The following is a 24,859-nucleotide window of genomic DNA, read 5'->3' on the forward strand; positions in this document are numbered from 1 at the left end:
AGGAGGAAGGATGACTGTCTCATTTTCCTGCCCTTCTCACTGAGTATTTGCCTTTCTGTAGCTGAGATACGTATATCTTGGTCTTGCTGCTGTCTCCTCGCCTCAGCCAAACTTCTCCTGTGCTTACTGCAGTGATCACAGCCCTGAAAAAAAACAACAATATTAATTTGTGCAAGGCCCACCTAAAAAATAGAAATTTTAGTCTATAGCAGTGGTTGACTGGCTACACTTGGCTGGTATGACAGCCTGACCCGTGAGCGCTATAGTGCATGTTTACAGTAACAGGCTAAGGACTTGTGTACACAGACATTTGCCTACGTTTGACTTGCGTTCCTTCCTTGTATCAGTAAAACAGTAGAAAGGTATCATGGCACACTCACACACCAGCATGTAAAACAACTTGTCTCACCACTAAGGTTAATAACAGAGGTTTGGATACACGTCTTATTAACCTTAGTGGTGAGACATGTTGTTTTACATGCTGGTTTGTGAGTGTGCCATGATACCTTTCTACTGTTTTACTGATACATTTCTTCTACAGCGTGGGACCTGAAGGGAGGCTCAACAAGACTGCAGGAGACGTCACCTTGTTACCCCACCAGGAGAGGAAGAGGGCACCTGAATCAGATCAACTGTGCACTGTAAGTCCCTGTTTTTTCTGCGTCACACCATTGGCTTCTATATTTGGCATTACACCACTGCCCTCTGTACTGTGCGTTGTTACTGATCTATGTACTCTGCGTCACGCTGCGCTCCTATTTCTTCTGCAGAAGACGTGTATCCAAACCTCTGTTATTAACCTTAGTGGTGAGACAAGTTGTTTTACATGCTGGTTTGTGAGTGTGCCATGATACCTTTCTACTGTTTTACTGTTCAAAGCCCATTTCGTGTGCACCTTACTGTATAGCTGGTGACGAATTGTTGAGTGTGTTTGTCATTTGTTTTGCCCTTCCTTGTATCAGTCACTGTGAATGTAAAAGCAGCTTGATGCTTAACGCTCATGGTCTGCACAGTCTTTATATATTCTGTTCTAATAAAACAGCAAGTCTATTCACTAGACAGCAGCAACTGTGCCACACCATTAAAGAGCAGGTAGTGAGAATAATTTATAAACGTTTCTGTTCCCTCAACTTAGACAAAGGCTGGTTATATACATAAATTATGTCTGCTAGGAAGAGCGTTCAGCCTGCAGGCTGAATGAAAGAAGGCTAATTAGCACAGATGGGCGAATCTCCCCTGCGGCTATTGGGAGTCTGTCAGCCAGCGCCCACTGCTACAGTGATGCACAAACAGTGCCTGCATCTGAATGGCTGCTGGCACTGTTTGGCTTATAATTTTCCACTGGTTTAAAAGTCAACCGGTTCGTACGGGCAGGGTCGCCCACTGGCAGGGCCATTCGATTCAGCAGGAATCTGCCAAAATTTGAGCTGTGGGTGGCCAGCTTTACTCAAAGGCTCACCCTATGAATACACAGATTAGCTATGGAAGGATTGGTTGCACTTGAAACAAAAAGATAACAATATTCTTACTGTGATGGTGGTTCATCTTTTATGTCAAGAATAATGGCTTCCCCTTTGGTGAAGCTCTCTCCTTCATAATATAGGCAGCCATCTTCACAACGAGCACTAAAGTGCTGCTTATCAACCTTTCCACCTAAGGGCATGAGGCAAACAACAGCACATAGCAAATAGTGAATATCATCCTAGGATGAGGGCAATAACAAAGAAAATGGTCAAGCAGGGAGAAGGCAGGTGTTAGGAAACTGGCTCAACACAAACATCAATATGATTGTTACAAGGGCTTGTGTTGGCAAGCTTCTGACACACTTCTCTGCATATGACCTGCTTCAAGCAGGTTTTCAATTCAGCTAGACTTGTATGGGAACGCAAAACCTGCTTGAAACAAACAAAAGCCTGCTGACATAGGCCTTAAAGTACAAGACAACTAATGCAAGTCAAAATAATTTGCCTAAGAACTCACTCTCCGATTTCCTCTTCTGGGGAGAAACTGCCGCTTTAGCCTGTAATTTATCCAAAATGTTAAAAAAGTAAGACATTTCAGTATAAGCATCATCAGTTTTAATGTAATGCAAGTTATGTGGGCAGCAAGCTCAACAGACCACCTTAAACTCCCCTTTTCCTGCACACAGGTAGCTATTAATGAGTGTGATGGAAAGCATAACCATGACAACTGTTAGATTTGATCTGTAGAAGGTTCTGAGTCTGTCACAGGACCTCACTAGGAGTGGGAAAACATTTGATGTCATGAAATTTTAAATCCCATTCTATTCAGAGAGCCACATTATGACCTTTTTATTGAAAGAACTCTGGGGGGGGGGGAAAATAAATCAGTATTTAAAATGCGCTGTCATAGGAGTTGGGTGCAACACGGTATATGCCATTTCCTGGATCTTTTTTTTCTACAATTTATAGTTTTAGTAAGTGCTAATAGTAGACACTAAACCTTTGGGTCTACTACACAGGAGCTGTCACGTTGTTTGCCCACCCCTCCTCACGCCTCTATTCTCTGAACCCATTCACACAATACAAAGTAATACTCTTACTTGGTATCATAATGAGTGGCTTATTAATAACAGACAATGACATGCCACCATTTTGTCAATTTCCTTATTTGTGTTCAACATATTTTGACAAAGATGAACATCATGTAATTACGGTACATTTATTTTATGGGCAGAATTGTATCTATTTACAAAAACTTTCTATCCTTTTCCAGCAAACATTAAAGGCCAAGAAATCATTTTGCTAATCTTTACGAATAGGTTCAAAACAAAACCAGCTTGTCATTGCCTATAATCAAGTCCTTTAATAGGTCATTCAGTATGTTCCTCTGAAACAAATTCATTTTAACACCTAAATTATAAGATTCAAAAATGTGTCACTAGTTTGGACAACAAAAGAGTACTAGCTTCTCCTTAAAGTGTCACTTAAAGTATATTCTTATGTAAGCAAGCCAAAACAAACAATACATTTTTGAGTGGAATTACCACTTAAAAAGTACTGTTCAGAATTTTTGGGGTGTGATCTGTACCTGGGTTTTAATTAACATTTTACCATTTTTTCGTTTTTACCCTTTCACCTAGTGACATAAAAGGATTATGAAATATCCTGTGAAAATGGAATTTGTGTGTGAAAAGCACAGATGAAATTATAAGTTTCTAAAGGTGGCCAGCAATTGTGATAAATTGCCTACACAAAACAATTCAAAATACCCCCTTTAGAATACGCTGGGTTGTCTACTTTTGAAAATGGTATGCTATTATGGAAAAATTAATTCCTAGGCTGCCATATGGTCTCAAAGGTGACCTAGGCCTGGAAATGCAATGTGTCAAAATTCCATGTATGATGACTGAAATATTGATGCACTCATGAGACATTGCAGAATACAATTATAGGTGTTTTGTTGCAGTAAAACGTATCAGTATTATCATATTCACAATAAAATGCGTGTGCGCACATGCTTGGAAAAATGAAAATGTCTTAATTTCTCATAATTGGCTAGCTTTTTTTAAATATAATTACAAAGGATGCACCGAAATTTTGGCCACCGAAACATATCGGCCCAAAATTGCACTTTAGGCAAAATGCAGAAAGTGACATCTTTTTCGGCCGAAATAGCGTTGCATACATGGTTTCTCTCCTCCCCGCTGGGCGCTGCTCTGTGTCCCAGTGGGGAGGAGAGAAACTGTCACAGGAGGATGAGTGGTGAGGGAGGAGAGTGATGTAAGCAGCCGGCGTCTCTCGTCCCGCACCGCCCAGCCTCCTGTGACAGATCGGGAGAGCGGCGGTATGGGGGCAGAGACAGCTGTCAGGGGAGGACAGGGCGGCGGTGAGGGGGAGGAGTCAGCTGTCACAGAAGATTGAGCTCGCCTTCCCGCACCACTGGCTCAGCCTCCTGTGACAGCCAATCCAAGATGGAGAGCGGGTACAACCCCTTAGCGATCAGTGATCGCTGTGTAAATAATTGAGGACATAGTATGCTTACTGTGTCCCCAATTATCAATGAATGGGAAGTGATCTACCTCACTTCATGTTCATTCATGATTGTGGACATGGTAAACAAACTATCTCCACAAGTTATGAATGAACCGGAACACTCAGTATAGAGGATTCCTGTTCATTTATAACGGGGGCTGCAGAAAAAGAGATTGAGGGCTGTGTCCTCAATTTTTTTTTCTATTTTAAAAGGAAAATATCAGGGGTTTGTTTAGACCCCCAGTATTTCCCCAGAGCCCCCAACAGTAAAGTTAAAAAAAATGCAAATACTTAAATATAAATACGTAAAATATTTTTTAAAAATTTGAAAACGCTAGGGAAAAAAAAAAGTTTCGGTTTCAGACTTTTTTTTTCGGTTTTGAAAATGTCTTTTAGTGCACCTCTAATAATTAATTACTAGGGATTCACCGAAATTTCGGCTAACAAAACATATTGGATGAAAATGCCACTTTTGGCAAAAGTGCCACGTTTCGCCCAAAATTGTGGTGCATCCATAGTTTCTCTCCTCCCCGCTAGGTGCTGCTCTGTGTCCCCACTGACACAGCAAAGCATGCAGCAGGGAGAAGAGAAATTGTCAGAGGAGGCCGAGCGGTGCGGCGGAGGAGAGCGCTGTGAACACCCGGCGTGTCACAGGAGGCCGGGCTCTCCTCCCGCACTGCCTCACTCAGCCGTGACAAATCAGGATGGAGAGCCGTTTAGGGGCGGAGACAGCCGTGCGCTGTCACAGGAGCCCAAGCCGGAGGTGAGGGGGAGCAGTCAGCTGTCAAAATAGGCCCGAGCTCTCCTCCCCGCACACACCAGCTCAGCAAGTCAGGATGGAGAGCAGTACAAGCAGTCAGCGATCAGCTGATCGCTGACTGTTTGTAAATAACTGGACATAGTATAAGTTACTATTTACCAGTTATGAATGAATAGGAAGTGATCTACATCACTTCCTATTCATTCATAATTGTGTACATTGTAAACATACTATCTCCACCATGTACGAATGAACAGGAACACTCAGTATAGAGCATTCCTGTTCATTTATAACAGGGATGCAGAAAAAGATTGTGGACTCTGTGTCCTCAATCTCGTTTTCTATTGTAGAAGGAAAGGATCAGGTGTCTGTGATATTTCACAGAAGCACTGACAGTAAAAGGCAAAAAAATAAAATATTTAAGAAAAAAGAAATAATAAAATATTTTTAAAAGTTTAAAGGTTTATAAAAAATAAAAAAATTTTTCTAGTAAAGGTTAGAAAAAAATATATATATTTTTGGTTTTGGTCTGACATTTTTTATTTTCGGTTTAAAATTTTTCATTTGGGTGCCCCTCTAATATATATTTAATTTATAAATATTTGATGTGAAACAAAAGCCCTATTTGTCCTCTAAAAACAATATATAACAATTGTGGGTGCACTTAATGTGAAAGAGGTAAATTATGGTTGAGCAGACATGTAGCTCAAATTCTGTTTTCTTTATGTTCAGAACTTGGCAATTGCCTCCGTCCTAATGTTGAAATCCAGGCAGATAAAGAACACTATTATTGTAGTTATATATTTATTATACAAGCATTAATTAAAAATCTACAAGTGTGAGGAGCATGAATCTATCAGGATCTGTTGTAATACATGGGAGACATGCTGACAGGAGGAGAGAGCAAAGTCAGCTGAGGAAATGCCTCATTACTGTGCTGCTCTATCTTCAATCAGCAGGCTGTAGATGTGTTGGTGTGCTCCTGACCAAGCTGTACTTCCACTACAGTGGAGATCAATGACCCAACTGTACTGTTTGGCAGTGAATGCATCCGAAGACTAGCTGAACAGAGCTACAAATCCTTTGGCTTTTGAAACGTGTTCCCATATATAGCCTTCAACTGTGTGTTTCCCTGCTGGCCTGTAGATACTGTAAGCTTTAGGTCTGCCCGAGTGTAGGCAACCTTGGTACTCCAGCTGTTGTGGAACTACTAGTCCCATGAGGCATTGCAAGACTTTGACAGCCACAGGTAACTCCCAAAGGCATAATGGCATTTGTAGTTTCACCACAGCTGGAGTGTCAAAGTTGCCTACCCCCAGGTGTGGCAATGCGTCAGGAAACAAAAATATAAATGATATCAATAAGTCATAACCGCATAATATTTCAGAAACTCTCTTTACCATCAATGTGTTGGAAAGAGCATGAATTGCGGATCAATAAAGCACCAGCAAAAGTGAGTGCTTAGTAGTAACTGCTATCATCAGATTTCATAAAATATCATTTTCTTAATTAAATTACAAATGTGAACTAGATTAAAAATACACCATATTTAATGAATGCAGGAAGAGAAAAGTACTGAAGAAGAAAATACATATACATACCTTTTTGATAGCAGTCCAGTCTTCTAGGATATCCAAATCCCGTAACATATAAACAATATATGGACCTATCCGTTAGGTCAAGGAGAACTAAACACAAACAACAGTTCATTTAACTGAACCTGTGGACAGGCTATGAAAGTTTTAGTATTTACATAATTTGAAGAAGCTGTAAATGAGCTTTAAAACAAAGCCTTCACTAACCCTTATAGCTCCAGGCACTGTGGTGCAGTTCATCTTCAACGTTCACAGAAGCACTAAGGCTTCATTCACACTGGCAATAACATACATGTGTTTATAGGCATTTTCAGGCTATTTCTAAACACATATACTGTAAATGAATCTATTGATTTTAAACAATATCATTCATACTGAGTGCTTGCCTGCATTTAAGTGCATTCAATTTAGTTGCATTTAGAGAAAACAGAATTCTGTTCATCCAGGGACAGATTTTAAACTAGGGATGCACCGATATATCGGCCGAAAATGGCTCTTTTGGCAAAATGCCGAAAGTGCCATTTTCCTGCCGATACATTGGCGCATCCCTGATTTCTTTCCTCCTCCTTTGGTGCTGCTGTCCCAGCGGGGCGAAGAGAAAGTGACAGCCGGCCGAGCGCTGCGGTGGAGAGCAATGTGAGTGGCCGACGTCTCCCCCCACACCGCTCTGCCGCCTATCACAGTCCGGCAGAGCGTTGTGTGGGCGGAGACAGCGCTGTCATAGGAGGCTGGGCTTTTCTCTCTACACCGCTCGCTCAGCCTCCTGTGACAGCGTGTCAGAGAGAAGAGCAAGGTACACACACTCAGCGATCAGTGATCGCTGAGTGTGTGTACATAATTGAGGATATGGTAGGTTAACTATATCCTCAGTTATGAATGAATGGGAGTGATCTACATCACCTCCATTCATTCATAATTGTGGTTATAGTAAACAAACAACGTTCTCATGTTATCAATGAACAGGAACACTCAGAGGATTCCTATTCATTGATAACAGGGGACACGGAAAAAGAGAATGAGGACTTTGTGTTCTCAATCTCTTTTTCTATTTTAAAAGGGAAATATCAGGGGTCTGTTTAGACCCCAAATATTTCCCCGAAGCCCCTAAGGCCTTGTTCACACCAAGCGCGGAGCAGAGCAGAGCAGTTGCAGACCGGATCAAAACTGCGTCCAATGTATTCCAATGGTATTTTTTGCTCCAATTCACATCGTAGCGTGCAGTTCCAGAGCAGGTGAAAAAACTGCAGCAAGCCCTATTTTACCTGCTCTGGAACGCATGCAAACGCATCAAAAACGCATGCAAATGGCTGGAACGCACTGAAAGCCCATGTTAAACTAAAACAAAAACAAAGTTTTTTTTTTACCAAAAACGGCCCGGAACGCATCAAAAACGCTGCACAACCCACTTCCCTGTGTGTGCAGAAACCTGAGCGGATCTGCTCTGCATTTGGTGTGAACAAGGCCTTAAAGTAAAGTAAAAAATAAAAATATTGAATACAAAATGAATTAATAAATAAAAATAAATATAAAAAAATAAAGTTTATAAAAAATAAATAAAATATTTGAAAAATTTGAAAAAATAAAAAACATTTTCGGTATCTGTTTTGGCCTGACATTTCTTTTTATTTCGGTTTTAAAATTTCTATTTCGGTGCACCTTTACTCTAAACGCTTGTACATGTAAATGCAGAAAAACCTGACCAGGGAAGTATAAAGTTTGGTTACACTTCACAGAATATTTCTCCTGTGTTTAAATTAAGCAGAAACACAGGAGGCTACTATGAACGGATTCTACATTTTTTCAAGTGCTTCTCTCAGTCAGCTCAGCTCACCCTGAGCCCCGCTTCTAAAGCTCCTGTTCTGTATTTACATTGGAGATTATGAGGCTGGAAGACTTCCAAATCACTTCTGGTAGTGATCAATGATTGTGAATTTCTTGCCAAGGTACATTCCACCCATATATCCCTATACAACCATTACAGGGAACACTCCATGGACAAATCTGAATTAAAAGTTGAGTATGCAGCAAATCCAGAGTCACAAGCCATGCACTTCCTGTTCCATTCTACCTTCTACCTCAGTGTTAACGATTTCCATAGACTTTCTACTAATATGATATACAATCAGAGTTAAAGTGAGAAAAATAGGACCCTATACTTGCACCCCTGAAAACTTAAAATTGCTGTCAAGCTTCCCTTGAGCCCTGAATTAGCTTTGCAAAAGCATTACTATTTACAACACTGATAACGCTAGTTACTTGCCACACCCCTACTAAAGTGGACCTATCAATAACTTTACAGGTCTGCATGAACAAACTCATCACATGTCACAATATACAACAATTGTATACTGGTTCAAAAGAGCTGCAGACTCACTGTATATCAGAGTGGCAGTGGAGCCTGCCACCCGTGTGAATGAGGCCTAAAAGGTGGCATAGACTTTTAAATAAATATAACAGATTCCTCCATTCACGCTAAACAGCGTAGATGGACAAATCTGACGCTGTGTTTTTTGTATTCTGACAGCGGTGGATGTGCTGATGGCAGAATACCTTAACAGTTACAGCAGCTGATTGGCTTCCGCCTGAAGATTTTCCTTTCAGCTTCTTTGATTTTCTAAAAGAAGGATGCCTGGTGGAGGGGTGTGTGTGTGAATTTTGCACAGTGTAATGACAACTTAAGAGTGTACTTCCAGCCTGTGCTGTCTGGCCACTTCTCTCAATTTCCATCATCAATAACAAACCTCCAAAACAATCAGATGAGTGGTTAAAAGAAACTTCTTAGTACTTAGTAGTGTTTTTTTACTTGCAAGCGTTTTGTATGTGAAAGACAGCAATGAGCCTGCATTGGGTGTTTAGGAATAGCTTTCCTGAATTCCAAGCAAGGAATACTAAAACACTATAGTAGTGAGCAGTCAGGCTGTGTTCCCCATGTGCATCTCAAGGTATACTTTTAAGTGTTGACTACAGTGCACATCTAAGCCTGAAACTACAGGTGTGCTTCCTGATACACATTTTCTAGTCTGCAGGTAGAATTAACCTACACTAAATTTTTCTAATATCTTTACAGGCAGCAGGGTTCTGTTATCAGCACCGCATTTGTAGTTTGGACAGAAAGAAAACAGTGCAAATTGTTTATATAGAACTATAATAGTAGACATTTATCAATTGTCACATGGCAGAGCAATTTCTAAACAGGAGCAGTGAACAAATTGTGAGACAGATTTATTACAAGGTTACATGAGTTATAAATTCCTTCTTAAGCTGCTCTAAAGTAGCACTGCGACAGAATAAAGCTTGACCATGACAACTTCTCAATTATGTGACTGTTAAGAGTAAAATTCTCTTGCATCCTTAGTAAAAAATCTGTCACAAAACTCTGCAAACAATGACACCTGGATGCCCTAGAAATACAAACACACAGGTCTGTAAACCTGTCTAAAAGATTTGTCTGAAGGAAAGGCAGCCTGGTTTCATTATGTTGTTATTTTCTTGATAAATGTCCCCCAATGTGTTTCTCTTTTTTAATGTAAACAATAATAACACTTTATTTCTCAGGCCAAAAACCACAACATGGTAAGACATGTTACAGTCGTTTGGCACACATTGTTTGTCTTTAAAGGATACCAGAAACCAATGGAACTCTCCGCTTCTTCTCCGAACGAAATGGATCCCACTTTTTTCGACTTCGTTTAGATCTCAATTCTTCATCCCACCACTCTAATGAAAGGAAAAGAAACAATGGGGCGTTATAGTTAAAATAAACCTTGTAAAATTGATATTCACATAGCGAGTACTATAGGTTCTGGAGAAAGAAGCCTGACAAAATGTATGCTCCTGGTAAGCAGTGCTAAGTATAAGGCTACAATCTCACACAAGCTTTTCAATGTGGTGCATTTCCAGAAAAAAAAACCCACTCCTTTTTATTGCATGATAAGGCATGTAAAATGTGTGTATGCCAGGGCAGTTGTAAAATATTGCCTTTATGGTCTTTAACCACCTCCGGGCCAGCCGTAGTAAAAAAAAACGGCCGGCCAGGAGCTCTCTAGATCTGAGCGGGCGTCTTTAGACGTCCGCTCAGACACGCCCCCTTGCGCGCGATCGGGAAATGCCCGATATTTCAAAACAGGCAGCGATGCTTGTTAACATACAAGCGATGCGCCGGCTGTAGAGCTGGCGCATCGCTTGTATGGGGTAACGATCGGTCCCCCCCGCCATTGTCCCGCTGATCCCGGGCTCCACTGTGCCCGGTGCGAGCCCGGGATCAGCAGGTTGCCTGTGACACAGGGGATCAGAGGGAGATCGTTACACGAGCTCCCTCCGGTCCCCTCTCCTCTGCAAGAATGCGGAAGTGTTGTATATTACATCACTTCCGCATTCTTGTGTCACTCTCCAGCTTCAGAAGCTGGAAAGAAGCTGATGGAGCAGATGTCTGCTTCAGATGCTTCTTTTGGGGGGTCCTAGGTGACATTAGGGGTCTTGGAGACCCCTGATGTCTCCATAAAGAGGACCTATCACATATTTTGCTATCACATAGGGGGGGGGGTTTATTAGCCCCCGTATGTGATAGCAATAAAGTTTAGTGGAGAAAAAAAAAATAGGAAAAAAAAAATTAAAGTCCCCCCAACAATGTAAAGTTACACATAAAAAAAACTACATTTTTTTGAAAGTCCCCACCCATACACGCATGCAAACATGCGTCGGGGGTGCATACGTGCAAAAAAACGATTGCGCCCATTACGCCGCACGTTACATATCGCCGCGAACGTCGGAGTGAGAGCAATAATTCTAGGGCCATCAATCACTGATAACACTAAACTGATGAGCGGTAAAAGCTTTTAAAGTGTCGCCTATGACCAATTTTGGGTATGGTAGTTTTCTGCGATTTCGCAGGTGCGCGCAATTTTAAAGCTTGACATGTTTGGTGTCTATTTACCGGACGTGACCCCGACTTTTATATTTTACCAAAAAACTGGGTAATAATAAATGTTTCCTAACATAATTTTTTTTAAAACTTTTTTTTTTCAAAATTTTCAGTAATTTTTCCTAATTACAGTAAAAAAAAAAAAACACTAGGTGATTAAATACCACCAAAAGAACGCTCTGTGTCCCGCAAAAATGGTATAAAATTCATTTCAGTACAGCGTTGCATGACGGAATAAACGTCAGTCAAAGTACCACAGCGCTGAATACTGAAAAATGGCCTGGCCAGGAAGGGGGTCTAAACACCTGGTCAGCAAGCAGTTAAAGATGGGCCTATAAAGGCAATGTTATAGCTTTTAGCAAAGAGTGTTATCTGGTGTGTGGAGGAGTTCATGCAGAACAGTGAAGGAGCAAAGTGCCACATGTATGCTGCTGGAGTGATAACTGCGGCATATGATGTTCTGAAGACTCACTCAAAGAGCAGATATCTTCCTGCCTGACATTCTCCGAGAGATATCTGCCTGTCTAAGCCCATTCTAAGAGTCTTATGCCTTACAAAACTAAACTTTTATTATGTTGGAATGCAGAGTTCAGAAGCTGCACAACAGGTTAGCAGATATTTAAAAAGACACAAGAAAATGTCTGTAGTAAACTGTTAAAGGTACTTTTTTATTCAATGATGAGTAACTGATTTACATTGTCAGTGTGTCTCTACAAACTGTCATGGCGGCCTTTCATCATTGGGACATTACTATTTAAATGTCTGAATAACTCCCCTTTTCCCAACATTCCATAGATTTTACTAGTATGCATGCGTCTTTTCAGGGTTTTGGTGTGTTTTAAGAAAATAAATGTAACACAAGGATTAATATATAACTTTGTTTATGCCAAGCTGTGTCACTGCCAGTTAGTTGTTTTTTTTTTTAAATGCCAGTCTTCCTGTGCATTAGTGTTATTTTCAATCAACTTCCTTTTTTTAGCATTGTTACATTTCACCTAAGGCACAGCAACAAAATTAAGTCTAATGGTGGCCCGGTCCCTGATCTGATGCTCAGGTCAATTTGGGTCATTGAGGGCTACCCCAGGTGACAACAACAACTGCTTCCACTCTCCAGTGCTTGTTACCACTCACGTAGCATTACTTACTTGTTAGAATATATCTGTGCAAAGTGGGTCACCCTGCGGGGGGTGTTAACTGTGGACGCTTTGCTTAAGTCCTTTAAAGGAAAACAGTGCAGGTTCCAGCACTATAGTAGAGGTGTGATGTCTACCCATTCATTCTTGAGAGATACATTTGCTCTTAAATGTCTAGCCTAGGACAACCAATAGATGGGCAGATATCTCACCGAGAATAATGATGGAGAGCAAAGTTTCAAATGACTTTTCATTCAAAAGGTGTAGTAGACTATCCAGTAAATTATCGTAGACAAATGTTTATTGCAGAAAAACGTATCGTTTCCGGCATACCTGAAGAAATATCTATGCTCTGACGATCTTCCTCAAGTCTTTGGATTCGCTCCAATAGTTCACACTGCATGTTGTCCAACAGGAGAACTTTCTCACTCTGTAGACAAGAAAGGAGCACAACTTTAAAGCATATTCCAAGGCAAAAGAAAAAAGAAAACACATGTGCATTACATCTCTGCAATACATGCGCATTTACCGTGTTTTATCCATTTAAAGACCCTGCAAAAGAAAAATACCATAGAAATGCACTCAGCGCCTTAGCCTTATTGTGGGCTGACGAGGTACAAGTTTTTATGCGTCTTGAGTGTCGTCAGACTTGTCCACAGTCTTTGGCTAAACTCCTCAACCACTTCCACTCTCAGATCACAACAACATAAAGACTGATGATTCTGTAGTTTAACAACATTAAACTAAACCTTCAAATAAATACACAGTAAAAGTCAAACTTTGCACAAATAAGGAAATGCCAAAAACATTTATAATAGCATACAAGTCACTTGCCTCTAAATGTTGCTTAGCGCCCTGAACCTCACATTCATAGCGGTGTTTTATAACATCCAAGCAAAATCCCTTATAGATTCCTACAAGAAAAGATTATGTCATTACAATTCTGCAATGCTAGATAATAGGCATTTTGTACTCGCCATAAAATCTTTCTTGGGACACAGGAAGCCTGTCACCTTCGGATTATATTGCCAGCTACATGAGTATTAGACACTGGCAAAACAAAAAGAAAAAAAAAAGACATCCAACCCTCTAGTAAAACTAGCAAAAAAAAATGAGGCATGCTGGGAGTAGGAGGAATGATCCTGGGCTGGCCTACATTTTGTTTTTGGTTTGCCAGTGTCCAATCCTCCTTTAGGTAGCAGTATAATTCAACTTCCTGTGTTCCTGTGTCCCACAATGGATGAGGAAGAAATATTGTTTGTGATTCAGACTCTGATTCCTAAATAAAAAAGAAAGTACATAAAAACTGCCTAAATTAAGAAAATGCACACTTTATACTTCAGTCCTTCATATTTATGAACATAAGCCACAAAAAAAGACATATTTGTGTTAACTAAGAAATAGGGTGTCCATACAGGATCAGATATCAGCGAGCTATGCAATACAATTATTGCTTATAACTGGGCTGTGTATAGGCTGATATCAGAGAAATAATGAGCACTGATCAGGTCAAGAAGAAACACTTCAGCCAATTAGAAGATGGGCACCAACTTCTCCTTTTTTCTGTACAGAAAATGGAATAAACCTTTCACCTCTGGTGTGTCGGGACAGGAAGAAGATCTTAGTCATGGAACAGATGCAGGCAATCTCATCCCGATTTGAGTGAGGCCATTTTCCTTTTAAAAGACTCTCAAACTAATGACTGAAGCTTAGGAGAAGCATGGATTAGGAAGTGATGTGTAAATAATTGGGGCTCAGCTTGAGAAGTCCAGGGTCCCAGATTTACATGGCTTTCAGTCACCAGGAACAGCAAAGGAGTAAGAAGAGGAAAGCTGGGTCATATTTCTTTTAAAGAAAAAAAACGTCTGGCTAAATAGTACTGTCTACTTTTATAATACATATGATACATGATAATGCATATGATGTGCAAAGTGCAGTAACACTTAGAAACTAAATGGAACCCTTCATCAGTTTGTAACAAATGACTGTTTGCAATCAGTTTCTGTACTTACCTTATTACAATAAGTACAATATTTGAGTTTGAGTAGGCTGGAGGACTAGGTCCTATTACCCGAGAGAACAATAAGCACATAACTCTGCAAGGATTCCAGTAAATAATTGAATATGTACATTATAATAAAAAAAAAGTTACAACTACAAAACATATCCTTGGGCCCTGCAACATTCACTCATTTTGGGAAAGGGAAGCTACAATGTAATTGAATTACCTGCAACTTCAATGCGGATTTTGCTGTTCTTCTGTAGGTCAGCTAGAGGGTTAATATACTCCATAGCTCTACCAGAAGTCACCTCTTCCAATTTGGCTTTAAGCTGGTTCAATCTTTCCTTGAATAACCTACAGGAACAGAGACAGTGAGACCAATTTACTAAGATGGATGGCGTTTTTTAACTTAATTCCTTATATTATCTAAGGAGATATTTTACTGAAACATTCTGTTCACAAAATACATATTACATAGGGGCACAAATGTCTGCTTTTCTGTAACTTGCATAAGATGGGCATCTGTTAGTCTTCATTTCTCAAAAATCATTTTATTAACACCTTAAAGTGATATTAAAGTCAAAATGTTTTTAAGTTTTTTTTAAAATGCTGATTAACTCACTACAATGGATGCAGTTTCTTGATGTTTTAGATTCCCGAAGAACCACCTGATATCCTATTTTAGGGTGATTCCTTTCCCTTGGAGCCACCCTTGTGTATGCTAGTAAGCTGTGTGTGTCTGCACAAACAAAACACTCCCCTCCTCCCTACTCTAAGCTACTTGATGGACATCTGCTGTAGACTGCTCTGTCCCTTGTGATCTTACACTGGACAGGAAGTTCAGGGAAGCTGAGCTGAGAGAGTTGGAGCCGTTTGGAAACATGACTAAATGGTTGGGCAAAGAATTTCAAAAATACTTTGCTGGGCAATGAATATTTGTTTGATCTGGATTCAATATTGAAAAAAAAGTTGGAGACATTTCCTGCACACATATATGCCTATTGTCAATACTGTGAGGAGACATTTCCCGTACACATATATGCCTATTGTCAATACTGAGAGGAGACATTTCCTGCACACATATATGCCTATTGTCAATACCGTGAGGAGACATTTCCCGTACACATATATGCCTTTTGTCAATACTGAGAGGAGACATTTCCCATACACATATATGCCTATTGTCAATACTGTGAGGAGACATTTCCTGCACACATATATGCCTATTGTCAATACTGTGAGGAGACATTTCCTGCACACATATATGCCTATTGTCAATATTGTGAGGAGACATTTCCTGCACACATATATGCCTATTGTCAATAATTCCACCGAAACTCACAAAATCAGTATGGGAACATTCTTCAAATGTGGTATGCACAATGGTATTTTGGAAATGATTTCCATGAAGACGAAATAAGAGGAAAAGCAATAAAGATACATTCACTTATAAGCAAGGCTCTTCCTATACATCAAAAGGACAAGTGTGGATTGCCAGTAAATATTAAACATGAGCAGATGTGGCGACTGCAACACTTACTTTTCTTTCAGCTCTGAGAACTGTTTTTCTAAATGACACATTTCATCAAGACACTCGTTTCTGCGTCGTTCACAATCCAAATCATCCATGTCTGCCAAAAGATGTAAAAACATAACCTTAAAGTGTATATCTGGGGAAAAAACAGTACAAGTTTGCAATATATGCACATGTCCAATGTTGTGCCTCTTTAAAAATACTGCCGGTTGTGAGAAATACCTGAGGATCCTGCCAAAATCCCTTAAACAACATATTTTTCTTTTACTTCCAATTATTGTTTTTCCCAGTTCCTGGTCCACTTTGGTACAAATGATGTAATTGTGCCCAAGCATTGCATCCTGGGAAAGTTACATCAGCAGCGCATTGCTGGGTAATCATATCTGTAATCTCATGAGAACTCAGGGAAAGGCATTTCCTCCCCTGAGATGTGCATGGTCACATGTGCCAAAGTTCCAGGAAGTAAAGCAAGATGGATTAATCTGCCCTTAGTAAAAATGGCCACTGTGAGAAGATTGGGGAGGAAAAGAAAAATAAGGAACGCAAAGACTACAACGCTGGGCAATTATTTGTTTGTAGATTGTCATTACTAAATATTTGTAAAATGTGCTTTTGTTGTCATTTCAAAGATATGGGTAAAGCTCCTCCTGTACTAGCTGCGGTTTTAAAAAATAAAACATGGCGAAATGTGAAATGTACTGTAGATATACACTGAATACTTTTTTTTTTTGCCCAGACCTACACTTTTATGTAGGATATTAATAAAAATAGGAAAAACATTGCACACACAAATTGACCAAACTTTAAAGTTTGTCTCCCCACACAAATACAATTCTTGTCTCCCTTTCCTCCTAATGACAAGTAAAGATGGGTTTATTTTACAGCATTATCAACATTTAACAAATCTTTAAAGGAGAATTATGAGGTGAGTGCTTTTCACCTCATACTTATAATCTGAGCCGACCTGTGACAATGAAACTGTCACAGGTCGGGTCAGTAGACCGGGAAGTGACCGAACACATACCGGCGCTCGATCACTTCTCGATCCTGTCACTGCAGAGAGCCGTGACAGGGGAGTGACTGGATTCTCGCCTCCCCGCTCCCATCCTCCAGCGCTGACTGGCGGAACGGGTGCAGCTGGCTCTACCTCTAGATAGGCAGAGCCAGCTGTCACTCACGCAGCTGGGTGGACCCAGACATAATTGTCGGGATCCGTTCCGGCTGCGGCGTCTCAATATACCGCGAGCTGTAGCCGTCATAAGCCCCCTATGTAATAGCACATTGGAGGTGACAGGCTCTCTTTAACCACTAGCGGGTTCACGTAAATACACGTCATTGGCTAGAAGTGATTATACCAAGAGCACAGCTGCTGCTGGTATCGTTTTAAACAGCAGACGGTTGCTGTTTTCTGTACAAGTGATCCGGCGGCTATACAGCCGCTGGATCGTTTGTACTGAGGGGCGCTGTGTGGCCCCTTCATCGGGCATGACTGGAAACATTGCTATGTGACAAGATGTGTGTGCATCAATAAAAGGACCACTTCTTGAAGATTTAACCACGGTGTGCTGGTGACATACTTTACTACTTGAATCTGAAGCGGCGCCATCCGCAGTCACTACAGCACCCACCGCAAGGGACCTACCAGTAAGAAGTGTGGTAGGACTCTCCTAGATGGAGAATGTAAACAGTGACACCGGAATTGATGTTAAACACATTCCTTCCAGGTCCAGTGATCGGATGAGAGATGTATGTGCATCAATAAAATGATCACTTCTTGAAGATTTAACCACGGTGTGCTAGTGACATACTTTACTATTTACATTCTCCGGCTTAGAGCCAGGAGAAGAAGCTGGTGAAGCATATGCTTCATCAGCTTCTTTGGGGTCTGAAAGACCCCTGATGTCTCCATAAAGGAGGACCTGCCACATCCTATTTGCATTACATAGGGACCTTCTTACTCCCCTATGTAATAGCAATAAAGTTGTGTAAAAATAAAAAAATAAAAAAAGTCCCCCGCCCCCCACGTGCACGCACTTACAATGCAAACACGTGTTGGATGCGCCTATGTGCAAAAAACGAAAACTGCGCCACACGTTACATAGCGCCGCGAATGTCGGAGTGAGTAGTAAAGAAGGGGTCTAGTCAGGTAAATTGGTACCAAACATGTCAAGCCTTAAAATTGCGTGTGCCGGAGAAACCGCAAAAAACTACAATACCCAAAATTTCCCATAGGCAACACTTTAAAAGCTTTTTATATTTTAACAAAAAAAATGGGTATTATATTCCGTTTCTGTGCATTACATTTCATTTTAGTGTATTCTAGCCTAAAAATACTGGTTTGATAAACATTTGCGCAAATACCGTGCAACATAAAAAATTGCAAGTAGCATTTTTGTATTTTACAGCGCCCCTGCTTTCTGAAAATATATAATTGTTGTGGGTTTTAAGCTGTTTTCTAGCCAAAAATTAAGATTTTTATTGTGTGCGCAAATATTAGGAAATTGCTCCAGGCAGCAAGTGGTTAAGATTACATATGGGGTCTTTTAGACCCCTAGTGTCACCTTTCCACTTTACTGGGGAATGACAGCTAAATGTCAACACAACAGTCAGTGGCTAGGAGCAATACCCAGCTAGCTATTGCACCTGCCCACTGCCTGCTGTCAATCAGCAAAGCAGGGAAATGAAAGAGAAAGTTCTCCTTCAGGTCCTCCTCTGCTCATTGACAACAGGCAGCGGGTGGGTGCAATAGCTAGCCTGCTATTGCAATTTAAAGTGGCCAATAGCAGGCTGGCTATTGCTCCCAGCCACTGATGGGAGACTTGACACCAGCTTTCTACCACCGCCAGAAGAGGGGGCACGGGGAGCAGTGCAGGAACTGGGGTAGCAGCACAGGAACGGTGGCACAGCTGCAGCGTTGTCTCCCCCGCTGCCTCTGCTGATACAGGCGGGGAGAGCAACAGAGACTGAAAAAGACACAGACCGCTGCAGCCAGCACCAGCAGGGAAGAGAACGGTGGAGCAGAGTAGCAGTGGCTGCAGATTCAACTAATCGAATTAAATAAACGATAATGAGAATAGTTGTCGATTCTCATTATCGATTATCATCCATTTATTTCGATTAGTTGTTGCAGTCCTAAAAATAACCCAAAAGACAGGTTTAGCTTAATCAGAGGGAAAGTCTTATAATAAAATGGTAAAAGCTAGGGTGCTGATCTCATTGCTATTGAAATGTTGTGGTGTGATCTGAAGCAGTACGAAGTAAGACATTCCCAAAGTTTACAAGAACTGAAACCATTTTGCACCAAAATATCTCCTGACTAAAAGGTAGCAACAGAAAGAATTTGAGTGAGTGATCAATGACTTTAAGGCTGGGTACACACCTAGCCGTATCGAATATGCGCGTTTGTCGCGCGATTCGTGGTAAAAAAACGCGCGACAAACACTCGTTTCCGAGGGCTACTTTACTGTATACCAAAGGAAACGCGCGACAAAAACGCCCCAAAGAAGCTCCTGTACTTCTTTGGGCGTAGGACATTTTGTAGCGCGTTCATACGGCCTGTAATACGCCCAGGTGTGAACCATGCCCATAGGAAATAATGGGATTTCAGTGTTTGAGCGTTTTGCAGAGCGTTCGAACGCGCTACAAATCGCCCAGGTGTGAACCGGGCCTAAACCATTTCTTCTATTAAAATATTACAACATAAAATGTAATGTGTGTTGTTTGTTAAATTAAAAAGTCCTAATTTATTATCACTTAGATATTTTGAAACATAGCAAACAATTAGAAGATACGAACCAGAACTCTCTTCCTCAGAGTCTGACTGGCTGGCACTATCTTCCCCATCACTGTCAGCTTCTTCCTGACCGTTCATCTCTGTCGCCGAATCTGCTTCAGCCTCCATCGTGGAGGAAACCTGATATAAGAAAGAATAAAAACCATAAATTACATTATTCCAGACATATTCAATTAACAAGGCAGTACCAAGAGCAAAGTGTTTGAATGCACCCAACACTGATCTACGTCGATTAAGACAGGGGTAGACACATTTATATGGAATTCAGGAGCCAGTCTGTCCAATCCAGGAGCCAGCAGGATTTTTTTTAGGACCCAGTGCCATTGACAGCAATTAGACCAAACCTCAAAAGTTGGCCTGTTATGGTCAAGGAGCATTGGCTACCTGGCTCCTGCGATTTGCCCAGCCCTGAATTAAAGGATTCTGATTTATCGCTTTGGGTTTGCTTCTTGCACTTTTTGCAGTATATTGCTTATATGACAGCTTCTATGAGCCATAATGTAACAAAACAGCTATGTGGAAAATGACAGTAAAATAGTGTATGAGAAAATGACTGGCACATCAGGAGCAAATGATTTTTCTTGTAGTAAATAGCTTGTTGACACAATGTAAATGGGAATTCCTTTATTACAGAGACAAAGGCATAAGACTGACAATACCTTAAAGTGGAAATAAAGTCTGCTGTGCACAGCATACTTACACATTATGGCAACTTACCTGACAAGTGTGCTCTCCACCAGCGCTGACCGATCTGCCATATATTCTGGGTCCTGTCTGACTGCCTGTGATCATATAACTCCTACGCATACGCAGAGGAGCTACATCAACTTCAGCACCCTGCTCGATTCCAGGCACACCACAGATGCTGGAAAGGACCCGGGATAGAACAGACTGTAGAAGTTAGAAGCAATTGATTGTTGGGAAGAAGAGACTTGGTGTGTCTATTCTGCCAAAAATACTACTTGCAGTTTGTTTGTTTTTTAAGGTTAATTTTTGCTTTAATTCACATGGAGCAATAAATGATGTTATAATGCAATGGATACATTTGTAGCACTTAACCCTTGCAGTGCAGGGGAAGCCCCACTGCAAGAGTTGAGAAAACATTTGCCTTTTTTAATAACTTGAAAAAAAAAATAAGTATGTTAAAAGTGGATGTGAAGTTCAGCTACTCTGGCCCATTCAATAAACCACTGACCTGCTCATGCTCAATACTTCCACAGATCAGGATTTGTAAATATAAACTACAAATTATTATATTTTAAAATGTTGCTTCTTTAAGGGTACAGTCACACCAGCAGTCATACTGATATGTAGTGTGGCAGAGCAGAGAATTCTATGTGCAGTACTGAATCTAGATTGTGGTGGTCTGGGCCATTGGCTCAATACACAAAGTGAACACAGCAGGATAAGGATTCTATTTTCAATGAGAGTTCAATGAGAATTGAAAATCAAAGTCACATGGCAAAAAGGAGACTGTATGTCAGCACATCTCTGCAATATTATGTACATTTGCCCGTGTTGGAATGAAGGTATTCATATACAATACAAATTTCCTGCTGAACTGTGGCTGGCCCTGCCGGCTCAACAAAAGTTGATTGAAAAAAATCGACTGAGCCGGGTGGAAAATAACTAGCCAAACAGAGACTGCATCCAATCAGATGGGTATTCAGACAGCTGCAGGTGTAGTAGCTTCATGTATAAAATAGCCAACAGAGGACATTGCTCCATCCACTCTGTTTAGCATGGATTGGGAGTGACTTTATCTTGTTCAGTCTGCAGGACTGACTCAACGTCAGAAATCTAACCATGCCATGACTAGGAGGAATGCGTGGTGGGCTTAGTGTGCAAACCGAGTTTGCCCAGGCCCATGCAAAACTGTCTGTGACACATCCCCCTCCTGGCCCAATCAGCTGGGACTGGGGCATTCCCTTCCCCTCAGATACACATAACAAAAGGGGTGGGGAATGCCCTGGCCATAGCTGATTGGGCCGGGAGGGGGTTGTCACTGGCAGTATTGGCAGGCTTAGGCAAATTCTGTTCACCCAAAGCCATCACACATACCTAATGGCTAGTCTGAGTGGTGTCCTTTGTCTTTTTCTACAGTACTCAACCCATCCCAATGTCTTCCTACAGTGGATGTCCCTGCCGACTCAACAAAGGTCGATTACTCTGGACCCTTGTCCAAGGAGCCAGGCAGAAAAATGAGTCTGAATCAGCTGCAGTCACTGTTCATGTATTCTGACTTCAGCAGGCTTGGGCTGTCAGAATACAATAGCCACAGATAGAGATCCGTCCATCCACACTGTTTATTGCGTACAAAGGAACCTGTTAGATTGTATTCGTTCAGCCGGCAGGATTCATGAACTACATCTCTTATTGTATGGCCAGCATTATCCACAGCAGAGGGACTAACGTACCTGTAGTCCAAGATCAGAACACAGAGGGTTACATAGTCTCCTTGAGATAACACAGGCAGACAGCACAGCACAGCTCTGGATTTCTGACTAGACCTAGGAGGTATTTTCCTTGCACTTATAAAACACATATAACATAATGTTTATGACGGTATAGCTAACGGACCAAACAGGAGCAAATCAAAAGTTAATTGTTACAATTTACATCCACTTTAAAAGGAGAGCTATGAGGCGAGTGCTTTTCACTCAGCTCATAGTTCTAGCCGACCTGTGACAATGAGACTGTCACAGGTCGGCTCAGTAGATGGGGAAGTGAGCGAACACATACCGGCGTTCGCTCACCTTTCGATCCTGTCACGGCTCTCTGCTGTGACAGGGGAGGGGTTGGATTCCCCTCTCCCCGCTCTGATCCGCCAGCGCTGACCTGCGGAACGGACGGGGGAGGGGGCGGGTACAGCTGGCTCTGCCTTTAGATAGGCAGAGCCAGCTGTCAGTCACGCAGATGGGCGGATCCCGGCACAATTGTCTTGATCGGCTTCAGCTGCGGAGTCTCAGTATACCGCGAGCAGCTGCTCGCGGTATACTGCGGCGTCTCAATATAGTGCGAGCTACAGCTCGTGGTATACTGAGCCTAGGGTGACGGGAGGACGCTAGTTTGTGTCCTCCCGTTACCCTAAGGAGAACTATGGGGAAAAGACTTAAACCCATAGTTCTCCTTTAAGATCATTGTCCATGTGTGAACACTCTGTGAATGGAGCCTCGTGTAATGTACAGCACAGTGCAGAATGTGGCAGTCCAGAATATAAATCGTACCGTGCATCACATAGTATAGTGGTCTACAGCATGTGAAGTACAGAACAGTGTCTTGAGTGTGGCGGTCCAGAGTATGTCACGTACAGCACAGTAAAGTGTGTGTATATGACATTGCACAGTATATGAAGTACAGTACAGTGTCTGGAGTGTGGTGGTCCAGAGTATGTCACGTACAGCACAGTAAAGTGTGCGTATATGACATTGCACAGTATATGAAGTACAGTACAGTGTCTGGATTGTGGTGGTCCAGAGTATGTCACCTACAGCACAATAAAGTGTGCGTATATGACATTGCACAGTATATGAAGTGCAGTACAGTGTCTGGATTGTGGTGGTCCAGAGTACAGGGGTGTGGAATTCCTATCTCCCGATGCCTGGGACATGCAGTTTCGGCGCCGGGCAAGTCGTTTTTTTGTACATTTAGCTCTGCTTCGGACAAGCAGAGCTAAATGTACAGTGGGGAGCCACCGCTCGTTTTTAAACAAGTGATCTGATCAGATCACTTGCATCAAACAAGCAGTGATAATCTTGGAAGCCCCCATGTGATAGGAATAAAATAAAGTGGAAAAAAAATTAACAAAATTAAAAAGTTATAAAAAAAACTAAAAAATAATAAAATATATAACAATTTCAAAAATAAAAGTGACAAAGTAAAAAAAATTAAAACCAACCCCGCTGCCCCACCATCTGCATGCAAATAAATGCACACATTGGACATTGTATGTGTGCGTTGAGTGCTGCCCCCACCATCTGCATGCAAATACACACACGTGTAGGACAGGCAGCAGAACTCTCTTACACGCACAATGTTCATTAAAGGGCAAGTTCACTTTCCCAGGTAATATGGGAAAATGGAAAGACCCAATCAAATCTGGCCCCGTCTTTCTCCCTGGCTATACTTACGTTTCGGCGAACAGTCCTTAACCTCCGCCAGTACAGGTGTACTATCTGTACCCCGTACTGCTGTCCAGCGCAGTCCTGCCCTATGCATTTTGAATTTTGCTTGCAAATTGCAAGTACTCATTGGTCAGTGTGGTCAGGTGACCACGCTGACCAATGAGAAGCGCTATTTAGCACAGTCAAATACAGTTTTGATTGGGGATGATACAGAGTATTTGGGCGAGAACTTGTACTTGCCCAAATGCTCCGATACCGGAACTTCCGGTCAGAGGGAGATTTCCTCTGACCAGCAGTGCCGTAGGGGAACATGGAGCCAGCTTCCTGTGCAATCAGGAAGCGGGGCGGCGAGTAATGGCCTGCCTCCCAGGTTTCTTGATTGGCCGGGAAGGCAGCTTTCCGGCCAATCAGGTCATTACTCGTCGCCCAGCTTCCTGATTGGCTGGGAAGCTAGCTCGAATCTGATCGGCTGGGAAGCTGGTTTGTTTGGGGGTCTGAAGCTGTTTTCTAGCCAAGAATTCAGATTTGATCATGTGTGTGCAAATAGTAAGAAATTGCTCCGGACAACAAGTGGTTAAGGCTAAAATCTGAGGCTTAAGTTGCAAGACGTTTGCAGAATACGCGGAGGCCGCACTGCCTCGTCATGGCCCTTCTGTGTAGTGTGGTCCTAACGCTAATCTATGAGAGTCAGTGATTGTGCTGGGAAACGTTTGCTCTTTGTACTGTGTAAAGCCCTTCCATGTTCACCTTGATTCTAAGCTAGTTATGAATTGATGAGTGCGTTCCATTAGTTTTGCTACTTGACTTGCTTGACTTTGGTTTGGGGACACGCTGGAGGCTTCAGCTGCCGTTGTGATGTGAGGGGCTCCTGGCGTGTCCCTATGCCTTGAGAGCCTTTTCACACCACAAAGTCTGCCTTCCAGACCATTCGGCCTCTGGAAAGCACGGTGGCTGGCTCCCTGCGTTCAGGAGCAGAAGTCAATGGCATCGCAGCCACGCACC

General features: G+C 41.8%; 1 protein-coding gene and 1 long non-coding RNA gene across 2 annotated transcripts in view; one reads left to right on the forward strand and one right to left on the reverse strand.

Annotated features, from left to right (window-relative positions):
• Positions 1–19,853, reverse strand: BRMS1 (breast cancer metastasis suppressor 1). The gene is made up of 10 exons (XM_018552884.1): positions 19,736–19,853; positions 15,947–16,037; positions 14,633–14,760; positions 13,239–13,318; positions 12,738–12,834; positions 9,975–10,067; positions 6,357–6,421; positions 1,981–2,020; positions 1,530–1,653; positions 1–143 (listed from the first exon to the last, which is right to left on the reverse strand). The coding sequence occupies exons 1-10, from the start codon at positions 19,839–19,841 to the stop codon at positions 20–22; spliced, it is 948 nt and encodes a 315-aa protein (XP_018408386.1). The 5' UTR covers positions 19,842–19,853; the 3' UTR covers positions 1–19.
• Positions 16,209–24,859, forward strand: part of LOC108784143 — a 22,527-nt gene continuing 13,876 nt past the window's right edge. The window contains exon 1 of the long non-coding RNA XR_001941052.1: positions 16,209–16,219. This is a non-coding gene — a long non-coding RNA (uncharacterized LOC108784143). The remainder of the gene's footprint in view (positions 16,220–24,859) is intronic.

This window comes from Nanorana parkeri, unplaced genomic scaffold (genome assembly GCF_000935625.1).
Source record: "Nanorana parkeri isolate BGI_ZX_2015 unplaced genomic scaffold, ASM93562v1 scaffold99, whole genome shotgun sequence".
Classification (NCBI taxonomy): Eukaryota; Metazoa; Chordata; class Amphibia; order Anura; family Dicroglossidae; genus Nanorana; species Nanorana parkeri.